Here is a 16,174-nt window from a genome sequence, read left to right on the forward strand (position 1 = left end):
ACTTTGACCGTTTCTTATTAATGTTTTTTTCTCAAGGCTACAGCCATACCCCCCCCCCCCCCTTATATGTGTGGAAAACACACACAACGTACAGGGAGGGCGTGTGCTGACTCTGACCTTCCTGCAGGAGGTGTGTGTGTGTGTGTGTGTGTGGAGATCTATTTTACTTATATGTACTTAATGCCTTAATAAAATTATTTTTTGCTGATATGCGTCCATGAGAAGTAGGGGTGTAACGGTACGCGTATTCGTATTGAACCGTTCGGTACGAGGCTCACGGTTCGGTACGCATGACGAACCGAATATGTTTGAATAAAAAAAATTTAAAAAATCTTTTTTTTTTAAAACCTTTATTTAACCAGGTAGTCCCATTGAGATTAAAAATCTCTTTTGCAAGATGTAAGTAACAATACAAGATGTAAGTAACAACCAGGTGTTTATTGCATTCAATGGAATTCAGTGATTTTATTGATAAACCGAACTCCAGAATTATATGTTAATGCCAACAGTTGACAGGAAGTTAACATGGACCCGAACTGTTGCCTTCCAACGGAATTCCAGTGAAACACACTAAAACAGAGCTTTTTGGTAAATACTGGTATATTAACATCTTATGAAGTACCAGGTTTCACTGCCCTCTGACTTTTTCCTCCAAGAACTGAGAAGCCACAAATTGCATTTTGTGGATGGCCAGCTGAGTATCTTCAGGGGAAACCCCAAGATGCCATACAGCCCGGACTGAATTTCCAAAATAGGGGTACATGAGAACTTGTATTCCTTGTCCCAGTGCTGCCTCCTCTCCCTCGCCAACCTGACCCATGCGGGCACAGAACTCAGAGGGGCTTAAACTGGGCTCCTGTAGATGGAAACGCACAATGTTTGTCTCCACGGAAGTCATGTCTACAGCGAATAGAGGAGGGTCACAGTCGAGCAGAGCTGGGAGAGGTGAAGAAAAGAGAAGGAGTTATGAGCAGGGAGTTTATTATTTAATTTTCTGAATTATGAGCTGCTCACCTTCAGCAAAGGTCTTAGCATTACGATGATCCTCCTCCAGTCTTTCAACCATCTCCAGTAAAGACAGTTTTCCAGCTGCTGCCAGTATACCAGCCTGTCGCAACCACCCACCCAGGACTTTACGACAGCGCACTGCCTGGGATATGAAGTCTCGGGGTCCAGCCAGCATGCAACCCAGGGGGGCACCCAAACCCTGTTACACACCGAGAAGTATGAATTTAAGCAGTTTTATTTTGTTTATTGGTTCACATCAATTAGTATGTTCTGGTTCATTCTGAGTGTGTTTGTGTTTTGCAGTCCCACCTTAGAGAGGCACAAACTGACGGTGTGTGTGTGCTGCAGTATGGTGGATGGAGGCACCCTCTGGGCCACAGCAGCATTCATCACCCTGGCTCCATCCATGTGAACTGACAGACCATATCTATCTGCCAAAGCACGAACCTTGGAGATGGAAACAAACCTGTGAGAGCTACTACATACTTTATTTTATTGTTGTAAGGCAAGTACATATAAGTAAAACAGATATCCACACACACACACACACACACACCTCCTGCAGGAAGGTCAGAGGCAGCACACGCCCTCCCTGTACATTGTGTGTGTTTTCCAGACATATGAGGCGTGAGCGGGGGAAGTAGGGTTTGGGGTAACCGTGGCGGATCTTTGATTCCAGCTGGTCCAAGTCAAATGTTCCATCAGGGAGATTGGTCACTGTGACAGAGTGGACCCCTGCTAGCTGTGTCAACACACATAAACACAGTGAATGAATCCAATGTAGACGATGAGGAAAGCGGTGCAGAGGTGCAGAGGGCCTGACCGCAGGTGTCTGCTGCTGTGGGACACTCACCTGTGCACTCCCTCCTTGCTCATAAATGTGTATATGGGAACGATCGCCCACAATCATCTCGTCTCCCCGTTCCCTGCAGTGCACCATCACTACATAATGAAATGTGTGCACGTTAATCACCTTTTTGACCTCATAAATGTGTATTCAGACTCTGCCAATAAATGCACAGCTCACCTGCGATGAGATTGCCCATGGTTCCAGTGGGAACAAAAAGTGCAGCTTCCATTTGAAACATATCAGCTGTAATGTTCTCCAACTCTGCAGGAATTGGCAAGACATTAGTCAAATACTGCAAGATTTGTTGCATTTCACAAGTAAAGATGCATGAATTCATATTTAACCATCACATAGAGAATAATTTATTTTCATGAAATTATTAATTTGAGTTTTTAAGGAGGCCCATTTCCACAAGGGTGATACATCATGTATTCACCCTCGGTTTAATATTTGGCACCCTCATTTTATGCCAATTATATTAATGTAATCAAAAAAAAAATGTCATGAAACATTAGTCCTATGCCTATTACATCACATCATAATAGCTCAACATTGTGGCGGACATGCTTAACTTTTTTGGTTGTGTCTGGTTATTCTTTTTTTGTGTCAGTAGGTGGTAGTATTTAGTTGTGATTTCTCAGGGAACAGGATTCATACCCGTATCCTCAAAAAGCAAACAGTTGCTGAAAAGGAATGACACACTGTGTTAATGGCTTTTGGCTAGATCTGGGCTTCTCGTACTCATCGACCTTGATGAGAGAGTGCAGTCACTTTGCTGCTTGCTCTTGCCTCTGCTTGCATTTTCTTGCTTCAATTTGCCAGATATATCACATATATCTTGCCAGATATATCACATATATCACTCTTCAACGTTTGAGTGAAGACAAATCCAGAAAGTCGTCGAGCTATTTGGATTGTTGGCTAATGCTAACTAGCAGCTAAGTTAAAGCTAAGTAGCAGCAAGATGCCTCCCTTCTCCACGGATGACTACTACAAACTCCTACAGCAGATTGCAGTCTTGGAAACAAAAATCTACCGACTAGAAGTAAACGCGGAAGTAAATGGACTGTGTGGGAATGATACCACTCTACCATGGACTCAAAACACTGGACAAATGCAAGCTAAGACACAGCTAACTAGCATAACCAGGCCTACCAAGAAACAGGAGGAGAGAGCAGATAATGAATCTTATGCGACTGACTGGCAGTGGTGTATAAAGTACTCAAAAGCCATACTTGAGTAAAAGTAAAGATACCTTACTGGAAAACTACTCCAGTAAAAGTAAAAAGTCACCTATTAGAATACTACTTGAGTAAAAGTCTTAAAGTATCTTATATTTATTGTACTTAAGTACAAAAGTACTTAAGTATCAAAAGTAATTTTCTGATATTAAATGTACATCACAACCTGTTCATTGAAAGTAAAAGTACAAGTAAATGCTGTTAATAAAAAAGCAAAGGGTCAGAATTGTGAGAATGATGAAGTTTATTCTTTTAAGTTCTGTGGCACCATGACCAAGGACATGGAGCTGTGTTGAACATAATTGGGTTGGCTGTGATCCATCCAGGAGCAACAATGTTCAACATAATATATTGTACATAAGTATACTTTTGCATCTACTATGAACTTATCATCATAATTCTCCGAAAAGCAATATGACACTATGAAGGAGTTGTAACAGTGCGTTTATAAGTCTGCTCATTAGACTAGAGGATGTAGAGGCCAATGCATAATATTATGTTCAGCAAAAAATATCCACTTGATGCATCAGGTCAGTGTTTAGAGAAAGGACACCTGCCTTGTAAACTCCTATGGGCCTGATTTGAACACAATAGGCAAAGGTTTTGCTCAAGCTGAATCTGCAATTGGGCGACTGCTACCATCATAACTCCATCTGATCATCCACAACATGACTCAAATATCAAAACATGATCAATACTAAAGCAGCACCCCAGTCATTACTTGAAACATGTCCTGTTAATCTTCAAAAAAAGTTAGTTTTCAAAATTGTGAGAATTCAGTCTCGCTCTTCTTGGGCTGAAGACTAGTCCTGCGATGCTAAATAGCCTTTCACAGGCCGCTGAGGCAGGTAGAGGTGTGTTCAGCATCACAGACAGCTTGCACACTGCTGCGAAGGATTTCCCTAATGCTAACGCTAATGCTAACGCTAATGCTGCGCTCTCTCGGCTCCCATCAATCCTATGGTGTGGTGGCTAGCTACAGCTAACGTTAGCCAACTAGTGCTGCACAACTGTCAACACTTCCTCAGCTCACTAACTCGCTAGCGATCCACTGGTGTTGGTCTTCGTCACCACCGTTGTTTGTTGCGGGAGTAGCAGGTGCTTCCATTTCTGCTTCCATCGTGAAATCAGTCATCGTAGAGTGGAATTCTACTCATGTACCGGTAGTCGCTCGCTAGCTATAGCATATAGCATCCTGGGCATCACTGGGAATCAAAACACCGCGGCTTTGAGAGCACTTGTTTGCAATTGCGCATTAACGTGATTAACCAATGATTTAACTTGCTGCTAGGACCACTGATTCACCAAACCTGCTTGCTTGCAGTCTGTGTTCCACCACAGTCCCCGACGCTGCTCTCATGATTCATTTGTTTCTAAAGATAGATTTGATTTTGTAGCGAGTAACGAAGGTTTCAGGGGAAATGTATCGGAGTAAAAGTATCAGTTTTCTTTGCAAAATGTATTGAAGTAAAAGTAAAAGTAAACAGAAATATAAGTAGTAAAGTAAAGTACAGATACCCAAAAAAACCTACTTAAGTACAGTAACGAAGTATTTCTACTTCGTTACTATACACCACTGCTGACTGGCCTGCACTAGCACACGGGCAGAACTCCTCCTCAACCCCTGCACCTAGACGGACAAAGCCAAGGACAGCTAAGGAAAGTAAAACCTGCAAAATACCTCCACAACAACCAAGCCTACAACTTCAAAACAGATTTTCTCCATTGTCGCAGGATCATAAATCTCCATCTGATGACCTGGATAAGCAGCTATCTCCTCAAAGCGGGGTAAGAACTGAGAGTCAATGTGAGAAAAGGCCGCAGGCAAAGCTAGTGACTGGGCCTGAGACTCTGATTGTTGGTGACTATGCTGTAAAAGATGTCAGAAAACTGTGCAGCAAGAACACCAAAATACTCTGCTTTCCGAAAGATATGGTCTCTGACATGAGAGACAAATTCCTGGACATCGTGGCTGACTATCCCACAGCGAAAAACATCATCATGCATACAGGAAGCTGTGATATTGTGAAACAACAGTCTGAAGTTCTAAAGCGAGACTTTATTGATCTGTTAAACACAGTCAGCTCTGTCAAGGCTGAGGTGTTCATCAGTGGCCCTCTTCCACCAGTCAGAGGAGGAGATGAAGGATTCAGCAGGCTGTTTGCACTGAACAGATGGCTGTCAACTGCATGTGCTGACCATTCAGTACATTTTATCAACAATTTCTACCTTTTCTGGGAGCGCAGACATCTTTTTGCAGCGCATGGAATTTGCCTGAACAAGTCAGGGGTAAAACTGTTTACCTCGAACCTGTTTTTCTCCCTGCGTCACCCGTCTGTCCCTACTGTCAAGGACAAGATACAAGAGGAGTCTAAACACAAGATAACCACACAGCATCGCCATGGAGACCTTACGGGAAGGATACCCCCGCCTAACGACAGCCAAAAGGAGGAGTCTCCATCCTCATCATCAGGGACCGCCTCCGATCTCCCACTTTCCACACCCTTCCCAGACGCGGACTCTTTACCTCCCTCCCCAGCACCTACTTCTATTTCAGGTCCATACTTTGGATCGCAATCCTCTCTCACACTCTCCCCATCCTCCCCCCACCTGGAGTTCACTGACCACATGGAAAAGCTGGTCATTGCTGGAACCAAACACACTCCTCTCCCCACTCCTCAACGGTACCACAATTGATATCTTCTGGGTCCAGGCTACAAGGCTAATGACACCAATGACTCTCTCCAGGAAAAGTCGGGGCCCTGTATGCAGCTAGCCGTTTCAATTCCTGTCCTGCAACTTAGAAATGCAAGGCAATCATTCTTCTCTGACATCGTAACCAAAAACAAGAACAATACACGCGCCTTATTTGCTACTGTCGACAGGCTAACAAACCCTCCAGTGTCGGTAGCTGCTGAACTCCAATCCACCTGGGCATGCAATCAATTTGCCTCCTTTTTTACTGACAAAATTCAGAAAATTAGACAAGCAGTCAGTGCCTCCACACCAACCACAGGATATGTGTTGTCCCGATCTCTGAATAACATCCATTCAAATATCATGACACAATTTCATTCAATCGACCGTAGAAGCCTAGAAGACATTATACAACATCTGAAGTCATCCTCCTGCTGCTTGGATATTCTACCAACACACTTTTTCAAAAATATTTCAAACTGCATGACCACTGATCTTTTACAAATTGTAAACACATCCCTTCTCTCAGGTGTCTTCCCACAAGCCATAAAAACTGCAGTTATTAAACCACTCCTAAAGAAGGTTAGTTTAGACTCCGCAACGATGAAAAATTATAGGCCAATATCAAACCTCCCATTTTTGAGTAAAAGAAGTGAAAAAGCGGTTTTCCAACAGCTGACCAACTTCTTGACCGTAAATAACTGCTTTGATGTTTTCCAGTCAGGCTTTCGACAGCACCACAGCACTGAAACTGCTCTTGTTAAGGTTTTCAACGACATCCACTTAAACATAGACAATGGCAGAAGTTCAGTCTTAGTCTTACTAGATCTCAGTGCTGCATTCGACACGGTCGACCATGCTATACTCCTAGAAAGACTAAAAATCTGGGTGGGACTCTCTGGCACAGCACTTAACTGGTTTGAATCCTACTTGAAGGGCCGAGAATACTTTGTGTCTGTGGCTCATTACACATCGGAGCTGACTAAAATTACATGTGGTGTTCCCCAAGGTTCAACACTGGGGCCTCTTCTGTTCAACATCTACATGCTTCCACTAGCTCAGATTATGGAAAGCAACAAAGTGTGTTATCATAATTATGCAGACGACACACAAATCTACATAACTATGTCACCAGGGGACTATAATCCCATACAAGGGCTGGGTAACTGCATTGAACAAATCAACAACTGGATGTGCCAGAATTTTCTTCAATTAAACAAAGATAAAACAGAAGTAATCGTTTTCGGTACCAAGGACGAACAATTGAAAAAAAACGCTCAGCTTCAGTCACTGATGTTAAAACCCACAAACCAAGCCAGAAATCTAGGTGTAGTTATGGATTCAGATCTCAACCTGAACAGCCATATCAAGACAATTACAAAATCAGCCTACTATCACCTGAAGAATATATCAAGGATTAGAGGATTTATGTCTCAACAGGATTTGGAAAAACTTGTCCACGCATTTATCTTTAGCAGACTGGACTACTGTAACGGTGTGTTTACAGGTCTCTGTAAAAAGTCCGTCAGAAAGCTGCAGCTGATTCAGAACGCTGCAGCTCGAGTCCTCACTAAGACCAGGAGGGTGGATCACATCACTCCAGTTCTGAGGTCTTTGCACTGGCTTCCTGTCCAACAAAGAATTGACTTTAAAATCCTGCTGTTGGTTTACAAAGCACTGAATGGTTTAGGGCCAAAATACATCTCTGATCTGCTGCTACCTTATGAACCATCCCGACCCCTCAGGTCGTCTGGGACCGGTCTACTATCTGTTCCCAGAGTCAGAACTAAACATGGAGAAGCAGCGTTCAGTTTTTCTGCTCCACATATCTGGAACAAAGTCCCAGAAAGCTGCAGGTCTGCTGAGACCCTCAGCTCCTTTAAATCAAGATTGAAGACTTTTCTGTTTGCTGCTGCCTTTAATTGAACCACATTCAATTCATATATTAATAAATTTCCTGCATTTCTGCATTTTACTACTGCATTTTATTTCTTGCACTGTTTTTTAATGTTTTAATGAATGCTCTTAATTGTTTTTAAATCTCCTTTTCTTTTGCCTTATGTTTTGATGCTTTTAATGGTTTTATGTGAAGCACTTTGAATTACCTTGTTGTTGAAATGTGCTATACAAATAAACTTGCCTTGCCTTGCCTTGTCTTCTGTAGTTTTACTGAGGTGTATAGAATAGAAGTTGTGAAATATTTGCTCATCTGATCACTGTCATTGCTTGTGTGTGTGTGTGTGTGTGTGTGTGTGTGTGTGTGTGTGTGTGTGTGTGTGTGTGTGTGTGTGTGTGTGTGTGTGTGTGTGTGTGTGGATGATGACGTGGTAAAATGGATGATCCTGTTCTTTACACAGTGGCTTCTGTTTGTATAACCCTCTTAACTGCATTTTCTATTTGTCTTCCCACTTTGTATTGTAACTGCTGCACAGTCATTTTCCTCATATGAACAGCTTCTTGCTGTCCAAGAGCAATGTCCCACACTCGACAACAAAAGTTGCTCCTGCAGATATTTTAAGTTAGAGGCCGCTCCTCACCAACCTCGACCTTCTGAAACCAGCCAGGCTAAAGAGATTGCTCTACTTCTAAAACAAGCCCAGGTTGAGAGCATAGACTGTACATAAGAAGTGGACGTAGTAGTCACGGTGGCGTCTCCCATTGGTTTGTGGATTGCTTGGAAGCCTTGAATTTGGCACTTAGGCCGGTGCCATCTTGGTTTATCGCAACCAGAAGTGCCAGGAGAGGGTGGAGCTAAGTACAACTAAGTACAGTCGACGCTGAACAGGACATGTCTATAGGCGACCAAAAAGTTTGCAATCAAAGAAGCTGTACTTAACATTCTGAACATAAATAAAGCAGCAAACAACTTTTTTCTATGCAATGATATAGTGGAGTAATATCTGCCTGATCAGAGAATGAAGTCACTCTCCCTCTATTTTACTCTAAATGGGACTAATGTACCAAATGAACATCATGCTGTAGTTTACTAAACACGACCGAATAGCTCTATGCTATGAGACAGATAAATGGAGAATGCAAACAGGTCACTTTTTTCTGACTCAGAGGATTAGAAGGATGTCACACTTGTTGCCGTCTGTCGCAATCTGGCAGCTGTATTAAATATGGCGGCCTCTCTTCCCTCCCGGCCGAGCTCTACACTGTTAATGTTTATCATTGCTGCAGACATGTAAATAACTGAATCTGACGTTTGTAGTGGAAATATATGCCTTGGCGAAATACGTTCACGCCAGGATGCCGATTACAAGTATCAATGTATCAATATATGGATGTGGTGATTTATGTCATCTTACTAACACTTGTCAAGAATAACACATCACATGTGAGAGTTCCTGGATGGCACACATGCTGTATAAGGTCAAATAAAGATCAACTACCGTTACACTCAGACATCTGTCGCCATCTAATTTATGTTGTAAATGTGTTGCTTAGGTTCTAGAATTACCGGTACTCAAGAAGACACAACAGGTTAGACTAGTGACTAGTAACAGGATTGGATAACGTTGGCGAGGTAGCCTCAGAATGTCTAGCACTGTAGTGCACCCACACTAATTTCAGGTGCCTTAAAAAGTAATGTTGGTTCCTGTAATTCATAAATATGTTAGTTGCTTTGGCTCTAACCGTTAACCGCCTCCTCTCCTCTCATCATGTCATCTTCAAGCACGGCCTTCACCATGGCCTGCCTCATTGCCGGCACGGGCTGGGCCATCACGTCGCTGCGGAGGTCCACCACCCGGATGACGGCCGCCCTGCCCGGTCGTTGGTTCCTGGGTTTCCCGATGTTGTGATAGCCCCGCACAGAGCTCCATCCCACCACGGCAGCTGCTGCATCTCCTGCCCTGAGCGGTTTGCTCGAGGCCACGACACCATGGTTCAAGACTTTACACAAAACTCTGCTGGAAAATATTTTCAAAGACATGATGCTCCTCTTACGGCCGGTAAGGGTTTGATGGTGGTGAACCCTTACAAACAGGATGAAAGTCGGCAGGATTTAGATGTAAAGCAGCATGGAGAAATGAGCTGTAGCAGTATTTTTGCTAATGACCATCAGGTTACAAAAAGTTCCACAACTCTCACCAACATGCAGCTGAATGATTTATATCTAAAGCAGTGTCACAGGTGAGGAATATTCCCGCCACACCTCTGTCTCTGACAACCCCCCCCCCCCCCCCCCCCCCCTGCTTTCCAACCTGATCACGAGCAGCACCATTACACAGTGAAGGGCACAAACCACTCCCACATTAAATTAAAGTCATGTAGGTACAACTTATTCTATCTAATATTTATATATACATGATATATTCCATATATAGAATAGATCAAATACATATTAAACTGAATAACTACCAAACAAAAGTCAATTTAACGAAGAATCCTCTACGCACTCCCCTCAATCTTCCTTCACCTTATGTAACTTATGTTACATAACTGCATTCTCTGGTGTGGTGCCAATCTTAGGGGGGGTGGGGTCTCAGAGACAGAGGTGTGGCACAGGTAAAGACGATTCTTCCATACCTGTGACACTGCTTTAGATATAAATCATGCAGCTGCATGTTGGTGAGAGTTGTGGAACGTTTTCTACCCTGTTTATGGTCACCAGTAAAAATACTGCTGCAGCTCATTTCTCCATGCTGCTTTACATCTAAATCCTGCTGCCTTTCATCCTGTTTGTAAGGGTTCACCACCATCAAACCCTTACCGGTTGTAAGAGGAGCATCGTGTCTTTGAAAATATATTCCAGCAGAGTTTTGTGTAAAGTCTTGAACCATGTTGTTCTTTATTTTACCTTCTACAGCATGTGTGCCATCCAGCAAAAGTGTCAGTAAGATGACATAAATCACCACATCCACATATGGATACTTTTAATCGGTGTCCGGGAGATATTTAGTTTTGGTTACTTTGACCGTTTCTTATTAATGTTTTTTTCTCAAGGCTACAGCCATACCCCCCCCCCCCCCCGTTCACGCCCTTATATGTGTGGAAAACACACACAACGTACAGGGAGGGCGTGTGCTGCCTCTGACCTTCCTGCAGGAGGTGTGTGTGTGTGTGTGTGTGGAGAGATCTGTTTTACTTATATGTACTTAATGCCTGAATAAATTCATTTTTTGCTGATATGCGTCCATGAGAAGTAGGGGTGTAACAGTACGCGTATTCGTATTGAACCGTTCGGTACGAAGCTCACGGTTCGGTACGCATGACGAACCGAATATGTTTGAATAAAAAAAATTAAAAGAATCTTTTTTTTTTTAAAACCTTTATTTAACCAGGTAGTCCCATTGAGATTAAAAATCTCTTTTGCAAGATGTAAGTAACAATACAAGATGTAAGTAACAATACTACATAACATCAAGGAGCAGTTTTTGTTTTTTATGTTTGTGTTGCTAAGAAGACACCCCAGAAGACGGGTCACTCAGGTATAGTTCCATCATTGTTCAAAGTCAAAGAATAACTTCATGATGTTAGTTGTAGTGAATAAATATATTTTAAAATTAAGTACATTTCTCTGGCATTTATAGTTTTCTACTGTACCGAAACGTACCGAACCGTGGCTCCACTGTATCGTACCGAACCGAACCGTGAATTTTGTGAACCGTTACACCCCTCATGAGAAGTTAATTTAATTATTGTACTTAATTCAGTTCAGTACAACCAGAAACTGCAGCATCATAACTCACCAACTCTTCTTGCAAACAATATGAACAGCACATTCATTTTCATGAAGACTGCAGGTCAGTTGTAATGGATTGCATTAGATCATGGATTCCCAAAGTGTGGTGCGCGCACCCCTGGGGTTGCGTGAGCTGCCTCTAGGGGGTGCGCGAGAGGAAAATGTAATGGTGGTCTAATGGTGTAATAATTAATATTAAATCTAATTTTCACAAAGTAAAAACATGAATGTAACAGACTGTCTCATGTTTGTCGTTCTTCTGGTGTTGACGATGATATGTCCCTTGAGGGGTTGCCGGATGATATGTCCCTTGAGGGTTGCCGTAGCGAAGGCGCAACCCCCGCCTCTGGCCAAAGGAGAAAACAATAATAAAGTAGCCGTGGGCTGATACAAGATGTCTAATCACCCGACTCCAGTTACTACTGTATGATAAGTGCCCTTATACACGAACCCAAGACGCTCGGGTACATGCATTATAAAAATTCCCCTTGTAAGATTTCAATTTAAAATTAAAAACGTACAATTTAAAATAAATGCACTTCAGCTCCTGCTGCCAGACTGTCTTTTACGTACAGCTAGCCTAGCTTGTGCAGCTAACCTCAGCTAACAGCTAACCTCATTCATTCAGCAACATTCATGCAAATATGATAACTGGCTGAAAATCGGGGAAACTGTTGGGTGAGCGTGAGCGTGAGCGTGAGCGTGAACGAGAGTGAGCATCAGACTGGGAAAAACAAGAGGAAATATGATGAGAATGATCTGTGTCTGGGCTTCACTTGGATTGCCAATGCAGATTGCCCAAAGCCACAGTGCGTGGTGTGCAGTGAGGTTCTGGCTAACATCTGTCTGAAGCCCTCTTATTTACTTCGCCACCTGAACACCAAGCATGCCAGTGCAAGTCAAAAGCCCCTTAGCCTACATTTTTTATATCGAAATTGGAGTACCAAAACAGCCAAAAACAACTGCAGTCTCATTCTATGTATGGTTGGTTGTAAATTAAATGTGATGCAATCTGCCTCTGAGCCTGTGCGTGTGTGCTCGCCATCCGTATTGCTCTTTAAAAGTGACGCCTTGTGTAACTGAAAGTTATTGAAACTTTGTTGCAGTGTTTCAGGGCGTTTTCACACCTTTAGTTCGTTTGCTTTGTTCTGATTCAGGGATTAATATGATACAATGTTGCAGTTGCCCCTTTGTTCGGTTTGTGTTCACACTGCAACATTTAACAGCGGACTAAATCTTGTAAACAAACGCCACGCGGGAGCAAACTGTTCTCTCATATGTCCGATTTCTATGAGGCTATAAATAGGCTCTGTTGCTTCTTTTTTTTGTTTAAGGTGTGGGGGATTGGGGGTGCGTGAACCCGGTCGGGATGTAGAAGGGGGTGCGCGGCCTAAAAAGTTTGGAAACCGCTGCATTAGACTGTAGTCGCTGTTATTTTGTTTGCAATCTGCGAAAGAAATCTGCATATATAAATGAGCGAATTATAATTCGCTCATTTATAATAAACAAATAAGATGGTTTTTAAATTACAGTTAGAAAAAAAGGAGATTTCATTGCAACAGAGCCCTTTAACGTGTGTCAGAGTTCATATGCAGTATAATTAGCTTTGTTAGGCTAACAGCGATATCTAGAGGTCTACATTGCTCAGTGCACGCCGATGGGCTGATAGGTAATCCATTAACTGCCCTTGCAGTTAATGATTATCGATTGCAAGATCCAAAGTTCCAAAGTTCCATACAAAACACCTCAAGGCCATGTTTGTAAGAGGAGCATCATGTATTTGAAAACATTTTCCAGCAGAGTATTGTTTAACGTTTTGAACCATGGTGTCATCGCCTCGAGCAAACCGCTCAGTGCAGCTGCTGCCCCGCTGGTACGGAGCTCCGCCCGGGGCTATTACAACACCGGGAAACCCAGGGACCCAGGACCGGGCAGGGCGGCCCACGGCCGGGTGGTGGACCTCCGCAGCGACACGGTGACCAAGCCCGGGCCGGCGATGAGGCAGGCCATGGCGGAGGCCGAGGTCGGAGATGACGTGTTGAGGGAAGACCCGAGTGTTAACGGTTAGAGCCGACGCGTTTAGTAGTGTAAGCTATTATGTTGAGTATGTTAAGAAGCAGGGTTCATGTGTGTTGTGTGCTTTTATTGTGAGGGAGGAGACGGAAGGAGAGAGAGAGGAAAGAGGTTCTGAAGACTTGTGTGACAAGGAATAAAGTGGCTGCCATCTGGGCGCCGAATACGGAGCCCCGTGTTTTTGTATTTCATTATTATTCTAAAGTATAGGCGCAACATAAACCCTCGGCTACATTGGTGGCAAACTTTATTCCTAATCATCACACACTTCTTCAGAACCTCATTCCTCTCTCTCTTTTTCCGTCTCCTCCTTCACAATAAAAGCACACAACACATATACATGAACCCTGCTTCTTATACTCAACATAATAGCTTACAGTAGTAATGACCAAATCTGGAACAATTTATGTATGAATGGTTGACAAGTAATTACTCTGCTTGATGGATGATTATTCAGAGTCGGGATATAATAATTTGTATATAAAGGCCTATCTATAATAGCCTATTCTACTGTATGTGGTGGCACAATCTGAATGCATGGATGGATCCCTTTTCATTTTTACAACCTAAAACTTGCTTGTTTTACTGTTTTCTGCAGAGTTACAGCAAATTGCAGCAGATATGTTTCGGATGGAAGCTGCACTCTTCGTTCCCTCTGGAACCATGAGTAATCTCATCGCAGGTGAGCTGAGTCTGTCTGAATCTACCAATTGCCCAATTTGAGGTCAGAAAGGTGATTAACGTGCACACATTTCATTATGCAGTGATGGTGCACTGCAGGGAACGGGGCGACGAGATGATTGTGGGCGATCTGTCCCATTTACACATCTATGAGCAAGGAGGGAGCGCACAGGTGAGTGTCCCACAGCAGCAGACACCTGCGGTGAGGCCCTCTGCACCTCTTTCCTCATCATTTAGCCTACTTTGGATTCATTCATTGTGTATATGTGTGATGACACAGCTAGCAGGGGTCCACGCCACCACAGCGACCAATCTCCCTGATGGAACATTTGACTTGGAGCAGCTGGAATCCAAGATCCGCCACGGTTACCCCGACCCCCACTACCCCCGCTCACGCCTCATATGTGTGGAAAACACACACAACATAAAGGGAGGGCGTGTGCTGCCTCTGACCTTCCTGCAGGAGGTGTGTGTGTGTGTATATCTGTTTTACTTATATGTACTTGCCTTACAACAATAAAATAAAGTATGCAGCAGCTCTCACAGGTTTGTTTCCATCTCCAAGGTTCGTGCTTTGGCAGATAGATATGGTCTGTCAGTTCACATGGATGGAGCCAGGGTGATGAATGCTGCTGTGGCCCAGAGGGTGCCTCCATCCACCATACTGCAGCACACACACACCGTCAGTGTGTGCCTCTCTAAGGTGGGACTGCAAAACACACTCACAGAATGGACCAGAACATACTAATTGATGTGAACCGACAAAGAGCTTGTAGACAAACAAAATAAAACTTCTCGGTGTGTAACAGGGTTTGGGTGCCCCCGTGGGTTGCATGCTGGCTGGACCCCGAGACTTCATATCCCAGGCAGTGCGGTGTCGTAAAGCCTTGGGTGGGGGGTTGCGACAGGCTGGTATACTGGCAGCAGCTGGAAAACTGTCTTTACTGGAGATGGTTGAAAGAATGGAGGAGGATCATCGTAATGCTAAGACCTTTGCTGAAGGTGAGCAGCTCATAATTCAGAAAATTAAATAATAAACTCCCTGCTCATAACTCCTTCTCTTTTCTTCACCTCTCCCAGCTCTGCTCGACTGTGACCCTCCTCTATTCGCTGTAGACATGGCTGCTGTGGAGACAAACATTGTGCGTTTCCATCTACAGGAGCCCAGTTTAAGCCCCTCTGAGTTCTGTGCCCGCATGGGTCAGGTTGGCGAGGGAGAGGAGGCAGCACTGGGACAAGGAATACAAGTTCTCATGTACCCCTATTTTGGAAATTCAGTCCGGGCTGTATGGCATCTTGGGGTTTCCCCTGAAGATACTCAGCTGGCCATCCACAAAATGCAATTTGTGGCTTCTCAGTTCTTGGAGGAAAAAGTCAGAGGGCAGTGAAACCTGATCATAAGATGTGCAGTCTAATATCCAGCACTGATCATCGTACATTTACTCCGGTTAATGAAAGAAGGGATGTCAAACACAGCACAAATACTGTACAACTGGAGTCACTTTGGATACGTTTATATTAGTATTAATTTCATTGTTTTGAAATAAATTTGTCAACCACATTCTCTTGTCAACGTTTGTTTCCTTTTTTAATGTATTTTGTGTGGTAAATATTGTATCTTTTATCATCGAGACACAGTAGAGTAATTAGAAGAACAAGGAATGGGACATCCCTTCTCTATTCTGTCAAATTGAACCATACAAACAAAAGATGGCACTGATATGTATTGACATTAGGTTGAATTTGAAACATGAAAAAGCCTGTTTCCTATATCTCATAACACCGCATATTCCTGGTTGTTGATATTGGCTATCGATCGGATATAAAGCAAACGAAAAAAACATGGCAGCGGTGGGATTCGAACCCACGCCATCGAAATGACTGGAGCCTAAATCCAGCGCCTTAGACCACTCGGCCACGCTACCTCATGATTAC

The 16,174-nt window shown here is 43.4% G+C and overlaps 2 protein-coding genes across 2 annotated transcripts; one reads left to right on the plus strand and one right to left on the minus strand.

Annotated features, from left to right (window-relative positions):
- Positions 1-419: 419 nt before the first annotated feature.
- LOC306794616 (uncharacterized protein) lies at positions 420-9,908 on the minus strand. The gene is made up of 7 exons (XM_079292736.1): positions 9,436-9,908; positions 2,036-2,119; positions 1,862-1,950; positions 1,565-1,750; positions 1,318-1,455; positions 1,015-1,207; positions 420-936 (listed from the first exon to the last, which is right to left on the minus strand). Exons 1-7 carry the CDS (start codon positions 9,731-9,733, stop codon positions 629-631), a joined length of 1,296 nt encoding a protein of 431 aa, XP_079148862.1. The 5' UTR covers positions 9,734-9,908; the 3' UTR covers positions 420-628.
- Positions 9,909-13,228: 3,320 nt separating this feature from the next.
- On the plus strand, positions 13,229-15,800 carry LOC306794891 (uncharacterized protein). Its single transcript, XM_079293134.1, has 7 exons — positions 13,229-13,548; positions 14,157-14,240; positions 14,323-14,411; positions 14,520-14,705; positions 14,805-14,942; positions 15,049-15,241; positions 15,320-15,800. Exons 1-7 carry the CDS (start codon positions 13,260-13,262, stop codon positions 15,625-15,627), a joined length of 1,287 nt encoding a protein of 428 aa, XP_079149260.1. The 5' UTR covers positions 13,229-13,259; the 3' UTR covers positions 15,628-15,800.
- Positions 15,801-16,174: the final 374 nt, after the last annotated feature.

This window comes from Melanostigma gelatinosum, assembly GCF_949748355.1.
Source record: "Melanostigma gelatinosum genome assembly, chromosome: 21".
In the NCBI taxonomy this organism is placed as follows: Eukaryota; Metazoa; Chordata; class Actinopteri; order Perciformes; family Zoarcidae; genus Melanostigma; species Melanostigma gelatinosum.